At 34.3% G+C, this 23257-nt stretch overlaps 1 protein-coding gene across 1 annotated transcript in view; it reads left to right on the forward strand.

The window, feature by feature from the left end:
- The first annotated feature begins 311 nt into the window (after nt 1-311).
- The window catches only part of LOC133663574 (BICD family-like cargo adapter 1), a 47735-nt gene continuing 24789 nt past the window's right edge, over nt 312-23257 (forward strand). The window contains exons 1-4 of the mRNA XM_062068137.1: nt 312-633; nt 10592-10807; nt 20012-20131; nt 21727-21873. Coding sequence (XP_061924121.1) covers nt 355-633; nt 10592-10807; nt 20012-20131; nt 21727-21873 — 762 coding nt within the window. The 5' untranslated portion in view covers nt 312-354. The remainder of the gene's footprint in view (nt 634-10591; nt 10808-20011; nt 20132-21726; nt 21874-23257) is intronic.

A 23257-nucleotide genomic window follows, 5' to 3' on the forward strand; every position in this document is an offset into this window, starting at 1 on the left:
AATACATCTCTAAAGTAACAGTACTCTTACTTGAGTACAATTTCTGGCTACTCTACCCACCTCTGGTCCCCACAAGTGATGATCAAAAAACTTGGTCCCCATCCCAAATGATAACCAGTATGTGTGTGTGTGTGTGTGTGTGTGTGTGTGTGTGTGTGTGTGTGTAGGGTGACGCTGTCGGTTGCCAGGTGACACAACCGACGCCCGGGTGGGTGCTTGCAAGTCAGCTGCCGGTGACACCATAGCCGGGGCCTCTCCCCCTTCCATCCTCCCCCTCCCTCCCTCCCTCCCTCCCACGCAGGCAGGCAGGCAGGTGTCGCGGTGCTTCCATTGCCAGCGTCTCTGCCTCCAAAGATGCACCGTTTTCAACCGGCGGGCGCCACCATGAAACGCATACACGAGTGGGGCCTGGCGGCCGAGCACATGACCCTAGAGGAGGACTTGTTCATGGACTACGGCCAGCAGGAGGAAATGGTCGCTTACCAAGACCCCGGTCAACTTGTGGCGACTTTGAAACAAAAGCAGGAAGACGTTATTCTGGCAGCCCAGCTGGGGAACGCGCTGCTCCTAGAAAACCGTCACCTTAAAGAGCAGAGCGACCAACTCCACAAACAGTACGCCGAAAAACTGGAGGTAAGACTTTTATTTTGGTCGTTTTTTGGACACCCCCGGTGTGTTTAAAGACAAACAAAATGTCACGTTTCATGTTTAATTTCGATTAAAAAGCTCGTGGAAAATACACCAATATTTTTATTTTTTTCCACTTTGAGGTTTTATTTGTTTTAAATATGGCGATTTGTTTTGTTGCCAGGTCAGCACAATTTAGCTAAGTCTTACTTTTCTGGTGCTTAGTTTGACCAAATTAAATACCGGTCACAACATTAGACGTTATGAAATAAAAACCCAGTACCAATAAATGGATTTAAAATGTCTATATGGAGGTTGATTTGTGTCTTTATTACGAAATCTTGGGACACTGAATTTATGTAACGGGAGTTTTTTTTTTGCGTATTTGTTTTTTAACGCTGGCAATTTCATTGAGGAAAAAAAAACTGTGAGCAATACATGTTTAAACATTCAGTTTGTCAAAAATAAAGTGTTTTAAAAGTCGGTGTAAAAAAAATAAATATCTATGTATAAAAATTCAATGCAGAAATATTCGTAGAAAGCCGAAGACTCACTTCCGGTAAATCAAGTATGAACCAATCGATCCTGTCTCAGAAGCAGCCAATTTCATTGAATTGAAAAAAAAATGTAAGCAATGTATTTATGTTTAAAAATTCAATTTGTTCAAATATAGTGTTTTAAAAAATCAGTGTAAAAAAAAAAAATACATGGCGGTAGAAAATGGATGGATGGACATGTAAAAATATTCAGTGCATACATTTTTGTATTTTTTATTTTTTAGTTGTAGTGAAGTTTTTAAAAAAATGTTTAATTGAACAACAAACACACATTTATAATTCAACACAAAAATCAAGGAAAGAAAACAAAGGCAAATGCAGATAGAGTAATAATACTAAAAAATATGGGAAAAAAAAGACAAAAAGGGCTACCTAAATCACTTTAAATGTTTTTAACAAAGATATCAATTTAAGGGCTTTTGTACTCTTAATCATTCTCCAAGATTTGAATTCAGTGCAGAAAAATGTGTTCAAAACTCAAGACGTACTTCCGGTTTCATGTTTAATTCAGATTAAAAAGCTTGTGGAAAATACATCAATCTTTTTTATTTTTTTCACTTTGAGCTTTTATTTTTTTAAATATGGCGATTTGTTTTGTTGCCAGATCAGCACAATTTAGCTAACATCACAACTCTTACTTTTCTGGTGGTTAGTTCGACAAAGGTCACAACATTAGACATTATCATATAAAAACCCAGTACCAATAAATGGATTTAAAATGTCTATATGGAGGTTGATTTGTGTCTTTATTACGAAATCTTGGGACACTGAATTTATGTAACGGGAGTTTTTTTTTTGCGTATTTGTTTTTTAATGCTGGCAATTTCATTGTGGAAAAAAAAACTGTGAGCAATACATGTTTAAAAATTCAGTTTGTCAAAAATAAAGTGTTTTAGAAGTCGGTGTTAAAAAAAAATCTTATGTATAAAATTTCAGTGCAGAAATATTCATAGAAAACTCAAGACTCACTTCCGGTAAATCAAGTATGAACCAATTGATCCTGTCTCAGCAGCAGCCAATTGAAAACAAATTGTAAGCAATGTATATATGTTTAAACATTCAATTTGTTAAAATATAGTGTTTTAAAATTCAGTGTAAAAAAAATAAAAAATACATGGCGGCAGAAAATGGATGGATGGACATGTAAAAATATTCAGTGCATACATTTTTGTATTTTGTATTTTTTAGTTGTAGTGAATTTTTTAAAATGTTTTTTTATTGAACAACAAACATACATTTATAATTCAACAAAAAAATCAAGGAAAGAAAAACAAAGGCAAATGCAGATAGAGTAATAATACTAAAAAATATGAAAAAAAAAAAAAGACAAAAAGGGCTACCTAAATCACTTTAAATGTTTTTAACAAAGATATCAATTTAAGGGCTTTTGTACTCTTAATCATTCTCCAAGATTTGAATTCAGTGCAGAAAAATGTGTTCAAAACTCAAGACGTACTTCCGGTTTCATGTTTAATTCCGATTAAAAAGCTTGTGGAAAATACACCAATCTTTTTATTTTTTTCCCTTTGAGCTTTTATTTTTTTCAATATGGCGATTTGTTTTGTTGCCAGATCAGCACAATTTAGCTAACATCACAACTCTTACTTTTCTGGTGGTTAGTTCGACAAAGGTCACAACATTAGACATTATCAAATAAAAACCCAGTACCAATAAATGGATTTAAAATGTCTATATGGAGGTTGATTTGTGTCTTTATTACGAAATCTTGGGACACTGAATTTATGTAACGGGAGTTTTTTTTTTGCGTATTTGTTTTTTAACGCTGGCAATTTCATTGAGGAAAAAAAAACTGTGAGCAATACATGTTTAAACATTCAGTTTGTCAAAAATAAAGTGTTTTAAAAGTCGGTGTAAAAAAAATAAATATCTATGTATAAAAATTCAATGCAGAAATATTCGTAGAAAGCCGAAGACTCACTTCCGGTAAATCAAGTATGAACCAATCGATCCTGTCTCAGAAGCAGCCAATTTCATTGAATTGAAAAAAAAATGTAAGCAATGTATTTATGTTTAAAATTTCAATTTGTTCAAATATAGTGTTTTAAAAAATCAGTGTAAAAAAAAAAAATACATGGCGGTAGAAAATGGATGGATGGACATGTAAAAATATTCAGTGCATACATTTTTGTATTTTTTATTTTTTAGTTGTAGTGAAGTTTTTAAAAAAATGTTTAATTGAACAACAAACACACATTTATAATTCAACACAAAAATCAAGGAAAGAAAACAAAGGCAAATGCAGATAGAGTAATAATACTAAAAAATATGGGGAAAAAAAGACAAAAAGGGCTACCTAAATCACTTTAAATGTTTTTAACAAAGATATCAATTTAAGGGCTTTTGTACTCTTAATCATTCTCCAAGATTTGAATTCAGTGCAGAAAAATGTGTTCAAAACTCAAGACGTACTTCCGGTTTCATGTTTAATTCCGATTAAAAAGCTTGTGGAAAATACACCAATCTTTTTATTTTTTTCACTTTGAGCTTTTATTTTTTTAAATATGGCGATTTGTTTTGTTGCCAGGTCAGCACAATTTAGCTAACATCTCAACTCTTACTTTTCTGTTGGTTAGTTTGACAAAGGTCACAACATTAGACATTATCAAATAAAAACCCAGTACCAATAAATGGATTTAAAATGTCTATATGGAGGTTGATTTGTGTCTTTATTACGAAATCTTGGGACACTGAATTTATGTAACGGGAGTTTTTTTTTTGCGTGTTTGTTTTTTAATGCTGGCAATTTCATTGAGGAAAAAAAAACTGTGAGCAATACATGTTTAAACATTCAGTTTGTCAAAAATAAAGTGTTTTAAAAGTCGGTGTAAAAAAAATTAATATCTATGTATAAAAATTCAATGCAGAAATATTCGTAGAAAGCCGAAGACTCACTTCCGGTAAATCAAGTATGAACCAATCGATCCTGTCTCAGAAGCAGCCAATTTCATTGAATTGAAAAAAAAATGTAAGCAATGTATTTATGTTTAAAAATTCAATTTGTTCAAATATAGTGTTTTAAAATTCAGTGTAAAAAAAAAAATACATGGCGGTAGGAAATGGATGGATGGACATGTAAAAATATTCAGTGCATACATTTTTGTATTTTTTATTTTTTAGTTGTAGTGAAGTTTTTAAAAAAATGTTTAATTGAACAACAAACACACATTTATAATTCAACACAAAAATCAAGGAAAGAAAACAAAGGCAAATGCAGATAGAGTAATAATACTAAAACATATGGGAAAAAAAAGACAAAAAGGGCTACCTAAATCACTTTAGATGTTTTTAACAAAGATATCAATTTAAGGGCTTTTGTACTCTTAATCATTCTCCAAGATTTGAATTCAGCGCATAAAAATTCAGTGCAGAAAAATGTGTTCAGAACTCAAGACGTAATTCCGGTTTCATGTTTAATTCCGATTAAAAAGCTCGTGGAAAATACACCAATCTTTTTATTTTTTTCCCTTTGAGCTTTTATTTTTTTCAATATGGCGATTTGTTTTGTTGCCAGATCAGCACAATTTAGCTAACATCACAACTCTTACTTTTCTGGTGGTTAGTTCGACAAAGGTCACAACATTAGACATTATCAAATAAAAACCCAGTACCAATAAATGGATTTAAAATGTCTATATGGAGGTTGATTTGTGTCTTTATTACGAAATCTTGGGACACTGAATTTATGTAACGGGAGTTTTTCTTGCGTATTTGTTTTTTAACGCTGGCAATTTCATTGAGGAAAAAAAAACCTGTGAGCAATACATGTTTAAAAATTCAGTTTGTCAAAAATAAAGTGATTTAAAAGTCGGTGTTAAAAAAAAATCTTATGTATAAAATTTCAGTGCAGAAATATTCATAGAAAACTCAAGACTCACTTCCGGTAAATCAAGTATGAACCAATCGATCCTGTCTCAGAAGCAGCCAATTTAATTTAATTGATTTTTTTTTTGTAAGCATTGTATATATGTTTAAAACATTCAATTTTTTAAAATATAGTGTTTTAAAATTCAGTGTAAAAAAAAAAAAAAAAAAGTAAAGATATTCAATGCATAAAAATTGAGTGCAGAAATATTAGTTCAAATCTCAAAACTTACCTCCAGTAAATTAAGACTGAAGCAATCGATCAGAACCAGCCAATTAGGTGTTCCATCCATCCATTTTCTACCGCTTGTCCCTTTTGGGGTCGCGGGGGGTGCTGGAGCCTATCTCGGCTGCATTCGGGCGGAAGGCTGGGTACACCCTGGACAAGTTGGCCAATTAGGTGTTTCAGTCGTAATTTACTTGAAGTAGGTCTTGAGTTTGAAACATTTCTGCGCATAATTTTTCTACATTTAATTTATTTTACATTTTCACACTAAATTTATATACGCTGTATTTAAAACCCCCCACTATTTTAGCAAACTTGATTTTTAAACACACACATGTTGGCCACACATTTTATTCAATTAAATTGTGTCTTTATTACAAAGCTTTTTTGGACCCTCAATTTATGAAACTAGGTTTTTTGTGTCTTAATTTTGAGAGCTGAATTTTTTTTTTCATCAAATTATGCTGACAATTTTATTGGAAAAAAAATAGTGAGCAACATATGTTTGTTTAAAAATTCAGTTTGTTATAATATAGTGTAAAAAAAATCACTGTATAAAAATAAATGTGAAAAAAATCAGTGCAGAAATATTCATTGCTTCAAAACTGGGAGTCTTAAATTTTGAAAATTTTATGCACTGAATTTTTACACACTGAATTTTTGTGCATTACATTTTTTTACACTGATTTTTTTCAGTTTTTTTTTTAACACTGACATTTTACACAAACCCAACAGTCCTGAGAGATATACACACTGACTTTTAAAACGCACACATTTCAATGAAATTTTCAGCATAATTTTATATAAAATAATGCAGTTCACAAAATTTGAAAGCCAAAAAATTACGTAGTTACATAATTGAATGAAAATAAACACTGAATTTTTACACACTACATTTTAAAACACTGTATTATACGAAACTGAATTTTGCCCATACATTTTTGTTCAATTAAAAAAAAAATTCAGTTCACAAAAAATCCATTACATAAATTCAGTGTAAAAAAAAAAAAATTTCATAAAAAGGAGACAAATAAACCTCCATATGTTCATTTACCTTTACAACATTTGCTCCTTATAGTGGGAGAACAACAGTACTCCAAGAGCACAAACCTTTTGTGAAGGTGAAAGATTGCAGCCTGAATCCAAACAACAGACTCCCATTTTGTCTATAAAAGTGAAAGTGGAAGAAGCAGAAAAAAATTGGCAAAAAATGACACTGCTGGCACACATCTATGATCTATTATGTTTACTTGTTCTGTCACTTCCTAACAATGCATTACAGCCACTTCCTTGATGTCTTGGATTAGTCTGAGTGTCTGTGTATGTGGTGTGCATTGTTCAATGTGGCAGCTACTTTCTACCTATCTATCTATTTATTTATCTTTTTATCTGTGGAACCGGCTGGTCTTTCAAGTAGGGGAAGCTCATTTTCAGCTATTTTCTAAACAGGAACACAGTCTCCAATAACATAGATACAGTGCATCTGGAAAGTATTCACATTTTGTTATGTTACAGCCTTATTCCAAAATGGAATACATTCTTTTTTATTCTCAAAATTCTACACACAATACCCCATAATGACAATGTGAATAGTTTTGTTTTTTTAAATTGTTGCTAATTTATTAAAAATAAAAAAAATCACATGTACATAAGTATTGACAGCCTTTGCTCAATACTTTCTTGAGGCAGCGATTACAGCCTTTTTGTGGCATCGTAGCCACAAGCTTGGCACACCATTCATACCTCCATCAGGTTGGATAGGAAGACTTGGTTTTCATCCAGCATGTTTCTGTACATTGCTGCATTCGTCTTTCCCTCTATCCTGACTAGTCTCCCAGTTCTTGCCGGTGAAAAACATCCCCACAGCATGATGCTGCCACTACTATGCTTCACTGGGGGGATGTTGTTGGCCTGGTGATGTGTGGTGTCTGGTCTCTTCCAAACAAGACGCCTGGCAGTCACGACAAATAGTTCAATCTTTGTCTCATCAGACCAGAAAATTTAGTTTCTCATGGTCTGAGAGTCTTATCAGGTGCATTTTGGCAAACTTGTAAAAATGCAGCCAATCAGGGTTCCCGCTTCATACAAATCTGATTAGAGACACACACATTATGCTTAATAAATCAGCAACAATAAAAAAAAAAACTTTTCACATTGTCATTATCGGGTAGAATTTTGAGGACAAAAATGAATGTATTCCAAGATATAAGGCTGTAAAATGCAGTGTTTCCCCCAGAATATTTGTTAGTTAAGGTGGTTTCTCTCGAAAGGGGCTTCCCCCGGGACAGGCGGGAAGGGGCTGGGTGGGTGTAAGGAACAGTGTAATTTGGCCTGTCGCCACCATCACGTCTCCAACTCATCGTGCCTAGGGGGGGCAATAGACAACAGAGTGTGGTGAAGTAGGCCGTGAAGAAGCCTACAATTTTTGGTTGTGTTTTCCGCTCCGTATGTTGGATGGCAATATACAATATAAATCTCGATATTTTTTCCGTAAAGTGTAAACAAAACACAAAACAGTCCTAGTTACCTGAGATACTAAGTATGTCATTATTTTGACTTGGAACTCTTCATTTAACATAATGTCCTTTTTGCTGCTTCAACACAGAAAAAGGTAAAGTGAAATAACTTAGTTGTTAACTGAAGGTCAATAATGCTTGTCTTTCTCTCAGACAGACAGGGCTTTGCTGTCCGTAACACACACACACGCACGCAAGCATGCACACACCGCAAAATGAGCTAACGTTATGCTAAAAGCTAATTAGCCTTCACCTCAAGGACTTCGATGATGATATGATAATATAAATACATTTAATAAAGTCAAATACAAATAAGGCAACAAGAGAAGTATCCTACACTTCTCTTTTATAAAGTAAATCTGAACAGCCGATATGGGCATCTACGTCAACTATATGATTTGCCTGAGAAGCTGGACAGGACAAAAAATAAAAAAACAAACAAAAAAAACTTTAAAATTTTTTTTTTTAAGACTTTAGTTTAGGCGGTAGCTCTTTGTTGTTAAGGCGGCCGCCTTAACAACAAAGCACTGCGGGAAACCCTGATTGGAGACTGTGTTCCTGTTTAGAAAATAGCTGAAAATGAGCTTGCCCACACACACACAACACTTAGTACGCAAACTTAGATTGTATTACACGCACACACAAATATGGTGACGCACACACAACTCTTCACACCTGAAATGTAGCTAAAAGTTACATGTAAAAAGACAGCCAATCAGGGTTCATGCTTTTACACAAATCGGATTACAGGCACCTAATTTTTACGCATAAAGAACTCTTAGTACGCACACACAAATTGTATAACACACACACGTATATGATAACGCACACACTACTCTTCACAGCAGAAACGTAGCAAAAAGTCAGGCGTAAAAACAAAGCCAATCAGGGTTCATGCTTTTACACAAATCTTATTACGGACTAGGGTTGTACGGTATACCAGTATTAGTATAGTACGCAGATACTAATGAATCATATTCGGTACTATACCACCTCTAAAAAGTACCGGTCCCCTAACCCCCCCCGCACCCCTGTCGTTGTCACGTTGTGTCATTGCTGGTTTATGAGCAGAATAGCATGTTCGGCAGCGCACAATCACGGAGTACTTACAAGCGGACACAGTGTGTAGACAGAAAAGGGAGAACGGACGCATTTTGGCCTAAAAACTAACGATATAGGTGAAGTTATAACACTGAAACACCCTCAGGAAGAGGTGCTTTAAGACATGGCTAACTAGCTAGCAGCTAAAGTCTATCCGCAGTCTGCAGTGTTGTAGCTACTTCTAAATAATAATAATAATAGATTTTATTCGTTAAAAAAAAAGCACTTTACATTGAGTAAACCCTCAAAATGCTATAGTGTATTAAAAAAAAAAAAAAAAAGATTATAAAAAAATAAAATAAAATAAAAAATAAAAACTACAACAGCCAAATAGCTAAAACTAGTATGCATATATCTAAAGAAAATGCTTTTTTAAAAAGAAGGGTTTTTAAGCCTTTTTTAAAAGCATCCACAGTCTGTGGAGCCCTCAGGTGGTCAGGGAGAGCATTCCACAGACTGGGAGCGGCGGAGCAGAAAGCCCGGTCTCCCATTGTTCGTAGCAAATCACTAATCCTCGCCTCCATGGCGACAAATAAAGTAAGTTTCTTACAAGTATCATCCCTGCAGGACGAGGAATAGCTAAACATGCTTCAATACACACCGTAGGTCACCGGCGTCAAAATGTACACAAACGGCATTGGTGGATCTACACCTAACATCCACTGTAATGATACCAACTACAGGAGCGTATCTAGTCGATACTTCTATGATTACGATATTTTTTGGCATCACAACATCTTCTTTTATTTAAAAAAAAAAAAGTATATTATGTTTATAAACTCAGGAAATATGTCCCTGGACTCATGAGGACTTTGAATATGACCAATGTATGATCCTGTAACTACTTGGTATCGGATTGATGCCTACATTTGTGGTATCATTCAAAACTAATGTAAAGCATCCAAACAACAGAAGAATAAGCGATTATTACATGTTAACAGAAGTGTAGATAGAACATGTTGAAAAAGAAAGTAAGCAGATATTAACAGTGAATGAAGTATTTTCTACAACTTGTCCTTAAAAAATTTTGACAAAATAATAGAATGGAAAATGACACATTATGTTACTGCATATGTCAGCAGACTAATAAGGAGCCTGTGTTTGTTTACTTACTACTAAAAGACAAGTTGTCTTGCATGTTCACTATTTCATTTAAGGACAAACTTGCAATAAGAAACATGTTTAATGTACCCTAAGATTTTTTTGTACAAAAAAAGCCAATAATGCAATTTTTTGTGGTCCCCTTTATTTAGAAAAGTATCGAAAAGTATCAAAACACATTTAAATATTTGTATCGGGACAACACTAAAACACACAGACATTGAGATACAGACACACAAATTAGTACACAGACACATGAATTGCATTACAGACGCACAGATTGAGATATGCGTATGGAAATAATTTTACCACAATAAAAATGTCATACATAACTTCAGCCCTTTCTACTCCATTGACACACATTGTGTACATACTGTACTAGAGTACTCGTTAATGAGACACGTGTTCATGCTTTGAAGATGTCCTTACAACACATTTTTCGTAGTCAACTTATCACATTCTTGTTAAAAATGATTGGGTTCTTTCTGTGAAGTGATAATGCTCCCAGGAAAGCCTTTCAGTTACACCGCCTTTTAAATAATTTTAATTAGGCCAACTTTACAGCGTGTCCTCTCGCGCAGGTGCTGGAGCAAGGCAGGCACGAGCTCCGCCTGAAGCTGGAGGGCTGCCAGTCGGAGTGGGAGAGTCAGGTGGGCTACCTGGAAAGGGACGTGAGGGATCTGAGCTCTCAGGTGCAGCAGCTCGCTCGGGCCCTGCGCCAGGCCGAGAGGGACAAGTCACGAGCTCAGCTCGAGCACAGCGAGTACACGCAGAAACTGAGGGAGCAGCTAAACACTGTGAGTCCCAACAAACACACACACAGGGAAGAGTGTGTGTGTGTGCGTTCTTGTATTTCTACCCTTCTTGAGACATCGACAAGGAAAAGTACCTTCCATATGAGGACCGGTGAACAAGTTAGCACATAAATCATGGTCACAACACGGAAAAACCATTGCATCTAAATAGAAAATGTCTCATTTGCACCCCTAGTGGTGAAATCTATCAAAATGAGGGTGGTCCCAAAAAGGAGGGATTTTTCAAATTGACTGTGTCGATTTTAAAAGGACTCCCCCTCTGGTCAACATATGAAATAACAAGTGTGTGTAAGGAATTGAAATGCGCCCCCTTTGGCCAAAATTAATTTAAAAAAATAAAATAAATATCTATATAGACACATACTATGATAACTTGAAGTAATTACTGAAAATTAAAAACCAATTACAAACAAACAAATAAATAAATGAACTAAAAGCAGTCTTAGACTTACACAAACTTTAATGATCCTCAAGGGAAATTGTTCCACACAGTAGCTCAGTTACAATGATGGAAAGTGTAAGGATGGAAAGGACAATGCAGGTATAAATAGACTAAAAATAGCGATATAAAATATAACATATATACGTAATATTTAAATAATATATGTACAGTATATTATATAAACTGATATATTATATTATGTCTATAGCATATGTAAAATATATAACAATTTTCTCACAATGTGTCGACTTTTTTCTTATAAAACCGGGAACAATTTCTCATATTCTTTCTGTTTCTGTAATATTGCAGTATTTTCTCATAAAATGATTACTTTTTTAATATAAAATTACTACTTTTTAATGCGGAATGGCGACATTTGTCGTATAAAATTCGGACTTTTATCACAATATTGCCAATTTTTTTTGTTGTTCTTGTAAAACGGGTGACATTTTTTGAGTAAAATTAGGACTTTTGTCATAATTTTGCCAAGTAAAATTTTGATTATTTTCATAGCATTGCCAACATTTGAAAGTTCTCTTATAAAATTGTGACTTTTGTCGAGTAAAATTACGACTCTTTTCATAAAATGGCCCAAATTTTAAGCTTTTCTTGTAAAGTTGCGACTGTGTTTGAGTAAAATTTCAACTTTTATCATAATATTGCACAAATGTCCAGTTTTTCTTGTAAAATTTTGACTTGCGTTGAGAAAAATTACTACTTATTATAACACCGCCAAAATTCTACGTTTTTCTTGTGAAATTCAAACTCATTTTTCACAACAAACTTTTTTATATTTGCATAGTATGTATATATTATTAATGTTGTAAATACAAATCGTTATATATCTAGAAATGGTGGTCCTAAAGAGGTAGGCATTTTTCGGTCTCAAGAAGGTAACAAATACAAGAATGTGTATGTGTGTGTTTGTGTGTGATGTATGTATACGTGTGTGTGTGTGTGTGTGTGGCCGTGTGTGTGGCCCTCAAGGTGATCAAGTAACAACACAAGCCACAAAAGCAGATATCAGGGCGACCCTGTCCACGCCACACACTGACACTGTGTTCTTTATACACACAAAGTGTTGTTTGTGTGCTCCGTCACACAGTTCATTAAAGCAGTGATATTAGAGACAGCATAAATGGTTACTCAGTAGCAACCAAAGAAAGTCTGACTTGTTCTCATTTGTGTTGGATGAAAACTGTTAAAAACAAACGTATTTTGCACAAAGTGAAAAATACTTTGTCGCACTAACTTTGCTGCTTCAGAATTGTTCAGTTTTAAGCCACACATTCTGTAACACAACAATGAATGAATAAATACATCTGTAAATAAATAAATAGACACACACTTAGTATATAGTCATTAACAGTGGCGGGACGTACGTTTCCCACGTAGGCCTTCAGTGATGTCCGACTTCAATGATTACTTCTCAAAATACCATAATTGAGGTCAGCACATGACCATTGCTGGAGAAATACTATACAGAAACACATTTACGCACTACTGAGCATTGAATCACCTCAACAGTGTACAAAACGGGTTATTTTCTGGCACATTTAAAAATCAATAAACCAGTGTGTGCCATGTTGTTCCAGACCACAGCAAACATTACCTAGCTTGCCAAGATTGTAATAAATCTATTAAAAGAAGACAGCCGGCCGTTTACTTTAAGTTGGACACACGCATCTATACCTATGGCCATTAAAAGCCAGTAATTACCGAAGTTATCGCACTTTCAGAGTAGCCTCTGATTTACTAATGTTTTGAAATTGTTGTAAAAATGTGTAGAATAAATATTAAATTTCAACATTTCTGTCAACGAAGATTTGCTTCAGCCTGCGACACATAGTCATTTTGATAGTATGCTATTATAGCTCATATAGACACTTACATCATGTGTTATAAATAAATAAATAAATAAATGGGTTATACTTCTTTAGCGCTTTTCTACCTTCGAGGTACTCAAAGCGCTTTGACAGTATTTCCACATTCACTCATTCACACACACATTCACACACTGATGGCGGGAGCTGCCATGCAAGGCGCTAACCAGCAGCCATCAGGAGCAAGGGTGATGTGTCTTGCCCAAGGACACAACGGACGTGACTAGGATGGTAGAAGGTGGGGATTGAACCCCAGTAACCAGCAACCCTCCGATTGCTGGCACGGCCACTCTACCAACTTCGCCACGCCATGCCTTCATTATAAGACTTATATACGGATTTTCAATTTTTGCAGCTCCAGACAGATTTTTTTATTTAAATTTTTGGTCCAATATGGCTCTTTCAATGTTTTGGGTTGCCGACCCCTGTCCTAACTGATCTTTTGAAATTATATATCGATTGTTAAATGCGTTTAATCACCACTAATAAGTCCTGTCCATTTTGAGAGTTGATTAATTACTTTGGGTTTAGTTTACAAGGTCAGGGACAAAACCCGATTATCTTGTCTGAATCTACACTTGTGGTACACCATATGAATAATCAGTTGAACAGTAAAAAGTTGTGTCCCGGGATCTACTGTTTATTATGTTTGTGTTTTGTGTGTCACTTGTTTTGTAACACAAAGTTAATCTTTAGTAGTCTTTGCTGTTGAGTCAATGATGTGACATAATGGAAAAATATCAGTGCTCGGTCACATATTAATGAAGTGTTTTGAACCTAAGGATGCCGCGTTCACTGTGACGATAATCAAACAGTGACGTATTTTAGGACTTCTTATCACCTCATTCGGAGGATTTAATTGGACTTTGGAAGGAAGGGTAGTATTTTTCCCCCAACTACCCTGAGACACCACACTTTTCTACCTTGTGCCGTAGAAAAAGAGCAGTTGTTTAGTTAAAATGGAATACCAAACATTGCATTCCTTCCCATGTGTCAAGGTCCACAGAATAATAGACCGTTACTGTCTCTGCACCATAGGGATAAATGTGAAAACCAGACCCCTTTTGAAGTGCAGGAAAAGGGCAATTTAGATAAAAGAAAAATGGGCTGTGTAAAGCATAGAAAGACCTGATGTATTTGGTGTTAGGCTTGTTGGAAACATTGGAGTCTAGAGAGTGTCAATAGAAAACATCATGTCTTTCCCTGACCTGGTGTCAGGGTCTTCTCCTGGGTCTGTTGTGATTACACCGTAGTTTTGTTGTGTACAGTGACTGTTTAGATAGTCCCCCATGTATGAAAAGTATGCGGGAGGATATGAGAGCAAGTTACTGACGTCACTGTTCTGTGAGACGATAATAATTCTCGCCGCGGCAACATGAGAACAATACATAAATACGCTGACACGGGCTGATCTCAACCATGGGATTACATTTAAAACAGCCAGAAAGGTTTATGGTGTGCGTTTTCTGGTTTGGTAGTACACACTGGCACATAAGTCTGAGAAGAATGTAGTGATCGCAGGTGATAAGATGCTATTTGTGTTGTTTCCTGGTCAGAAACATTTGCTCTGCTAGAAAAAAATCAACAACGTAAGTTTGACGAAGGCCAGACTACAATGTGCAGTCCAGATAGAACACAGTACACTGGTGACACACTGTGCTATAACTGGTGCCCTCATACCTGGCAACATTGTTTAAATTTATGGTTGTAAAGTCTGTGCTTGTGAACGTTATACTTATGTGATAAATGATTAACTTAATCAAGTGTAAACTTGAGAACATCTGATTGTTGGGTTCCCTGGATGTGGAGTCTTGGTTTGTATAAATACGTCAGTAACATATCTGTGTCGATTTAGGTTACGTTTACACTGCAGTGTCGGATGTCCAAATCAGATTTTTTTTTTGTCAAATCCGATGTTTTTATGTGGCTGTTCACATTACAAAAAACAAATTATTTCCAATGTCAATGCAACCTGACCTGTATGCGGACATGAAGTATTGACGTCGCACACTCTGCAGTGTTCATGAAAATAAACAAACTGGCTTCAACTCTAGTCGGTCTCACTACTGGCACATGTGGCATTTCAAGGAGTACAATAAAGACTTCTTATGTGAATATTGGTATAAAGTAGTACGGCATTGAGGTTGTATTACATAACTGAGCTGGGGATGAAAACCGTATAAAACTATGACCGTGTCCAATCTAGGTATGAATCCAGATTGCAGTTCCACAGGTTGTTATTGAAGATAAATCCTTTGCTCAGGATTCCTCTTGTGGTACCAAGAACGATGTCAAAGTGGGCAAAGTCCAGTAATCTCTTTGCTACCCAGCATGACAGATAGGGAGGGAAATACAATATGTATTTCTGAGAGGTATAAATATTTCATTTGATGTTGGATCCCACTTCCGAAACATCCCCAGGGAGAGCCCTCCTCTCTGTGTTCTCCCTGGAGGGCTTTAGCTGTAGCTTGGCTTCTCAGCTGCCAGATACCTCAGCTTGTGGACTCTGGATGGCCCCGAGGGCTGCAGGGGCCACACGAAGGGATATCATCTCAGGCTTTGTGTTTTGAACAAATGGAGCGTTCTCCTTGCACTCGTGTCTCTGCTGATTCTCAGCGGGTCGCTGCCTCCATTGTGAGAGGGGTCCGTGTTGACGAGGCCAGCCACTAATTAATGGCATGTCCACAATACACGCTTCTCTTCCTCATAGTGCGTCGGTAAGCTATGTTTTGCTTTTGTTCATTTTCATACACTCACATGACCACTGCCTCAAACCCGCCACACTTCCTCAGTACACTCCTTCAGACACGTACACACAAACTGTCCCCTTTAACTCCCCTTTGTTTTTGTTTTCTTTACATTTTAATGATGATGATGTCACTTAGGAGACCTCTGCTCCATCTTTTGCATGACACAATTTTCATCATTTGTTCATTGGCCCTGATGGGACTTGACAGGACCCCCCTCTGAATTGCTGAATAACGAAAGGTCCCAGACTTAAATTGACGAGAAGGAAATTGCTTGTTTATGTAGCCTTTACAATTTCAGCACACCAGCATGACCACAATAGTGTTGAATTGAACATTGAAGAAAACAAACCGCATCACCCCTTCAGTCTTTTAGTACCGTATTTTTTGGACTATGGAACTGCACCCTCAAAATTTAAAATACATATTTTCCCCCATTACAGTATATTAGCGGCATATGTTGTGAAATTAGTTATTTATACAGAAAGACATTGGAAATGTTTATTTACATACCTTAATTTTTTCCAAACGATGTCTGTAACAGGGCAGTAAAACGGCTGATCAAACACAACAGAAGTCATTGTATGGGACCCACTAGTTGCGGAAGCTAGCTCTCCAATCAGCTAAACAGACTCAATAAGTCCACGGTGACGTTTTGGTGAATTTACGATACTGAAGCATTACGAAAAGAATGGCACCGTAATAATACTAACAAAGACACTCGTAAATGTGCCAGCATATTATCTAATGCTAATGACGCTAGCTTTATTACGATAGCACGCTCAAATATGCATGAAAACACCCCTACAGACATCACACATGGGACGGTTATGAGTGAAGAATCCATACGAGTGGAAATACTATGGGCGGCAAGAAGACGGAACTGCTCTTCTACTTCCGCTTGAAAGCTCAGTCTAAACAGAAGGGCAATGCAGCGCTGCAGCACCTGCATGGAGCAAACTCGTCTAAAAGATGGCGCCATTGCACAAACAAAAATACAATTTTTCATTGTATTTTTAAAAAAAAAATTATATTTGTATTATGGCCCTCAGCTAAGTAAAATACATAAATAATCTGCACCATATTACCAGCCGCAGGGTTCAAAGGGTAGGAATAAAAGTATCATCTTATTGTCCGAAATTTTTGTTATTTGCTGCATCTTTTAAGTTTTTTACTGATATCCTGTGACTATAATTGGAGATTTAACCCTGGAAGTTGTTTTGAGTAGACATGCATATTGATTCATGCTTCAGATTTTTTTTTTTTTTTTACGGTATGTGCATGTATTGTTCCTTACTTCCTGCAATGGGGAACTCGACGTGTCCTTCACAGCAATGGACTTAAACATCAGTAAACCGCAATGGGGTTTCTATTGTCTTGCGGAAGGAACATAAGATTATAAACAAAGTGCTAGGAGCAGGGAGGAAAAAAACATATGTACATTATGTACAGCATACAACAGCTTTGGGGGTATGCACTCTGGAAAGAAGACCCTTAAATATATAATGTTTAATAGAAGACTGAGTGAAAAATACTCAAAGGAGTTGAATAAATAGTATAACAAAGTTATATTAACGTACCACAGTTACTTCAGATCAAGGTTGTCCAAACTTTTACCACTGGAAAAAAATAAATAAATAAAAAAAAATAAAATAAAAAAAATAAAAATTAAAAAAAATAAAAAAAATAAATAAATATATATATATATATATATATATATATATATATATATATATATATATATATATATATATATATATATATATATGTATGTATATATATATATATATATAAAATTTGTTTTTTTTAAATCAATAAATAAACTTTATATCGACATATACTGTAGATCTGAAGTTGTTCTATAGATTTACGCATTGAAAAAAATAAATACAAATATATATATATATATATAAATATATATATATATATATATATATATATATATATATATATATATATATATATATATATATATATATATATATATATATATATATATATACATATATATTAAAACATCTTTATTTTTTTATTTTTTATAATTTTTTTATTTTTTTTATTTTTTACCACTGGGAACAAATAAATAAATAAATATATATATATATATATATATATATATATATATATATATATATATATATATATATATATATATATATATATATATATATATATATATATATATATATATATATATTTAAAAAAAAATAAAAATAAATATATATACATATATATATATATTTTTTTTTCCAGTGGTAAAAAGTATATGTCGATATAAAGTTTACTTATTGATTTAAAAAAAACAAAACGTTTTATGTCCTTTTTGTTAAAGTAAAACTTGTTTTTAATGGCAAACACACAAAATATGCAATATTTCCCCCCCAAAAAATGTCAACTTTGAATATTTGATGTGAAGTATGTGGAGCCTTAAATTGGTCAATAATTCATAACAACGTTAATTTTGATTCATTTTTATTGATTGGGCAATAACAATTTAAAAAAAAAACAATCCCAGCTATCAAAAGGTCATATTTATCATAAGTGATAAAAATTTGTGATTTTTATTTGTTTTACTTTGAACCCTTGAATCTTCAGATCAACTTCAGATTTATCCGTCAATGTTTGTTTGTCGGTTTTATGCCTTTTTTGTAGTAGAAAACTTAGTTTTTTATGGCAAATATACAAAATATGCAATATTTCCCCCAAAAAATATGGAATATTTGATCGAAGTATTTGTAGCAGCCAATAGATCAATAATTCAAAACAACGTTGATTTTGATTCATTATTACTTTTGAGCAATAACAGTTTAAGCAATAACAGGAAAAAAAATATCCCACTAGAATTGTCAGGGACCCAAAAGGGCCCCTCTCATAAAAGTGTTAAAAATAGGTCATACATTGTTTTTTTTGTTTTTTACTTTCAACCCTTAAATTTTTAGATCAACTTCAGATCCATCCGTGGATTGTACGTTTTAATAATTTTAATTGTTATTTTTTGTTTGTTATAATTTCTTATTTTAGTCGAAGAAAACTTTTTTTTAATGGCAAACGCACAAAATATGCAATATTTTACCCCAGAAATATTTCAAAGTGGAATATTTGATGTGAAGTAATTGGAGCTTTGAATAGATCATTGATTCACAACAACATTGATTTTGATTTATTTTTAATTTCTGAGCAGTTTAAAAAAAATACCACTAAAATTCCCAGGTATCCAAAGGGTCCCACTTCATAATTTATTCTTTAATAATTTTTTAAAACTTTTAACCCTTAGATCTTTAGATCAACTCCAGATTAAATATACATTTTAATTTCAATTGTGTTTTATTTGTTTGTTTGTTTGATGCCCTTTTTGTCATAGAAATAGCAAATACACAAATTATGCAATATTCCCCCAAAAATAATTTAAACTGGGAATTTTTGATGTGAAGTAATTGTAGCCTTAAAAAAGTCAATAATTCATAAAAACATTGCTTAAAAAATAATATTGAATCAAAGTCAATGACAGTTTAAAAAAAAAATCCCTCTAAAATGATTAGGGATCCAAAAGGGCTCTATTCATAAAAGTGTTAAAAATAAGTCATACATTTTTTTTCTTTACTTTCAACTCTAAAATATCTAGATCAACTTCCATGTCTTTTGATTACAAGTTTATATTATTTTTTGTTTGTTTGTTTCATGCCCTTTTTCCTCATAGAACAAGTTTGTTTATGGCACCATGGTTATTTTTTGAGCAATGACAGTTTTAAAGAATAAAACAGCCTGCATGGCAGCTTTGTGTTATTAAAGTTAACACTGCAAATTTTTATCGTTTCATATCACCTGTATTTATGTTTTTTTTTGTACTAGTATTTTTAGAATGTGACGCAGGCCGTTAAGAAATTAGTTGCGGGCCGCAAAGGGACATCTTTGCTTTAATATCAATAGATAGACTTTATTTGAAAAAAGTAGCCAATGGCTTTTTTAAACTCATAACCCGGTCAGATTTGATTAAAAGACAACAAAAATCATTTGGGAATTCTGTTTTTGCATCTCTGTCTTTTACGCCCCCTCCTCTTTCTGTACAACACAAGTATTGTGTTTAATTGCAATTTGATATACCAACTGTTTACAGGCGATGGAAATGGAGCGGGTGATGTCCAGTGAGCTGCAGACTCTAAAACAGGATCTTCAACAAAAGGCAAACCACAACAGGCCTCAGGAGGAGGAGATGATCAGCGCAATGAAAGAGCAGGTAAATACTCTATGGGCACCAAAAAAAAGAAAAAGACAATGGTAAACACTTTTTTGTTTTTGTCAACCTCTTTTCCTCTTTGCTTTTGCTGTTTGTTACAGACTACTGTTAACAAATGTTAAAAACAACAACAACTGCATCAATGTTTTCTCTAATAAAGTCACTTTTTAAAGTCCATATTAAATGTAAGTGAACTTTCTGTAGATTAATTTGGTAACCAAAACATTTATACAGGAGTTAGAATGTCTACCGTATTTTTGGGACTATAAGGCGCAATTAAAATCCTTTCATTTTCTCAGAAAAATCGACAGTGCGCCTTATAACCCGGTGCGCCTAATGTATGGAATAATTCTGGTTGTGCTTACCGACCTCGAAGCAATTTTATTTGGTACATGGTGTAATGATAAGTGTAGTCACACATAAGAGATACGTGTAGACTGCAATATGACGCCAGTAAATAACACCAAAACTTGAAATGTTCCATTGAAAATAAAGAACATTACACACGGCACTCAAAAATCTGTCAAAATGTTTTAGTATGACTTTGAAGCCGCACCGCTTGATGGATTGTCGGCCCATTATGGCTACCGTCGTCAGAGATACAAGTATTACTAATGTGTGTGTATAAGGACCGCAAAATGGCACCTATTAGCAGACATGTTATCTGGCGTTTTGTTTCACTATATTATGCAAAACCAACTTTTCTTACCTTCTGGTACCTGCTGATGTTTATTTGAGATCTGCATAAGTCCTGAAAATGTGAAGAAACTAGAATATAAAACATGTTTTCAGTTATTTCCCCTTTTTTTGTTAAGTACATTACTCCACATGTGTTCATTCATAGTTTTAAAGCCTTCAGTGACAATCTACAATGTAAATAGTCATGAAAATAAAGAAAACACATTGAATGAGGAGAAGGTGTGTCCAAACTTTTGGCCTGTACTGTACCGCATTTTTCGGAGTATAAGTCGCACCGGCCGAAAATGCATAATAAAGAAGGAAAAAAACATATATAAGTCGCACTGGAGTATAAGTCGCATTTTTGGGGGGAAATGTATTTGATAAAACCCAACACCAAGAATAGACATTTGAAAGGCAATTTAAAATAAATAAAGAATAGTGAACAACAGGCTGAATAAGTGTACGTTATATGAGGCATAAATAACCAACTGAGAACGTGCCTGGTATGTTAACGTAACATATTATGGTAAGAGTCATTCAAATAACTATAACATATAGAACATGCTATACGTTTACCAAACAATCTGTCACTCCCGATCGCTAAATCCCATGAAATCTTATACGTCTAGTCTCTTACGTGAATGAGCTAAATAATATTATTTGATATTTTACGGTAATGTGTTGATAATTTCACACATAAGTCGCTCCTGAGGATAAAAAAAAACTGCGACTTATAGTCCGAAAAATACGGTATATATATATTTTTAAATCGATCTTTGATTTTTTTTAAATCGATTAATAATCGTTACACATAAGAATCGCAATTCATTCTAAAAAACGATAATTTTTTTGACACCCTTAATACACAATACCTAGGATTCATATTAGTGAAATGGCACTGTGTGTTTGTCCAGGTTTTGCGGCTCACCCAGAGGGAACAGGCGCTGGAGGAACGTTTGGAGCACCTCTGTCAGGAGAACGCTGAGCTGCGAGACAATTTGTCCTCTTTGAACACGCGTCTGGCCACGCACGACCAACTCAACCAGCAGCACAGTCAACAGGTACGCACACACTGCCGACAAAATATAAGAGAAAAAGTCTAGATTTTAGGGAAAAAAACTACTAAAAACTAGTGACATCTCATATGTCCATGCAGCTAGCTTCTTTTTTTTAAACTTGATCAGACATACTTAATTAAGATTTGTATATCTAGAAATTAGCAGGACTTTTAAGAGAGAAATACATATTTTATTCTGAAAACAAGCATTATCCAACTTGCATTGCTTAAATTAAATACGATTTTGTATATGGAGAAAATAGGGTTGTACGGTATACCAGTACTTGTCAAGTCAAGTGAACTTTATTTATATAGCACGTTTACGACAACTTTTAAATCATACTTGCCAACCCTCCCGTTTTTAGCGGGAGAATCCCGGTATTCAGCGCCTCTCCCGACAACCTCCCGGCAGAGATTTTCTCCCGACAAACTCCCGGTATTCAGCCGGAGCTGGAGGCCACGCCCCCTCCAGCTCAATGCGGACCTGAGTGGCGACAGCTGTTCTCACGTCCGCTTTCCCACAAATAAACAGCTTGCCTGCCCAATGACGTCATAACATCTACGGCTTTTAGAGAGTAGAGTGCACAACAAGGAGAGAGAGTTCTTGGTTTCTTATGTGGGTTTATTGTTAGGCAGTTTCATTAACGTCCTCCCAGCGCGGTAACAACACACAACAACAGCAGTCACGTTTAGTCTACCGTAAAGCAGTTTGTCTGCAGTAAACAGCAATGTTGTGACACTCTTAAACAGGACAATACTGCCATCTATTGGATAGCCTGCAGAACACTGAAATTCAAGTATTTTATTTATATGTATAATAAAAAATAAAAAAAATAAAAAAAATAAAAAAAATAAATATATATATATATATATAGCTAGAATTCACTTAAAGTCAAGTATTTCATACATACATATATATATATATATATATATATATATATATATATATATATATATATATATATATATATATATATATATATATATATATATATATATATATATATATATATATATATATATATATATATATATATATATATATATATATATATATATATATATATATATATATATATATATATATATATATATATATATATTATATATATATATATATTATATATATGTATGAAATACTTGATTTGGTGAATTCTAGCTGTAAATATACTCTCTTCTTAACCACGCCCTTAGCCACGCCCCAACCACGCACCCCCACCCCCCCACCTCCCGATATCGGAGGTCTCAAGGTTGGCAAGTATGTTTTAAATTGAACCAAAGTGCTGTACAGGTTAAAAAAGCATAGAGCAAAAAACAAAAACAAAACAAAAAAAACAAACAAAGAACGTAAATAATGAATGAGCTGAACAAAATAGTGCAAAAGCAAT

This window comes from Entelurus aequoreus, linkage group LG13 (assembly GCF_033978785.1).
Source record: "Entelurus aequoreus isolate RoL-2023_Sb linkage group LG13, RoL_Eaeq_v1.1, whole genome shotgun sequence".
In the NCBI taxonomy this organism is placed as follows: domain Eukaryota; kingdom Metazoa; phylum Chordata; class Actinopteri; order Syngnathiformes; family Syngnathidae; genus Entelurus; species Entelurus aequoreus.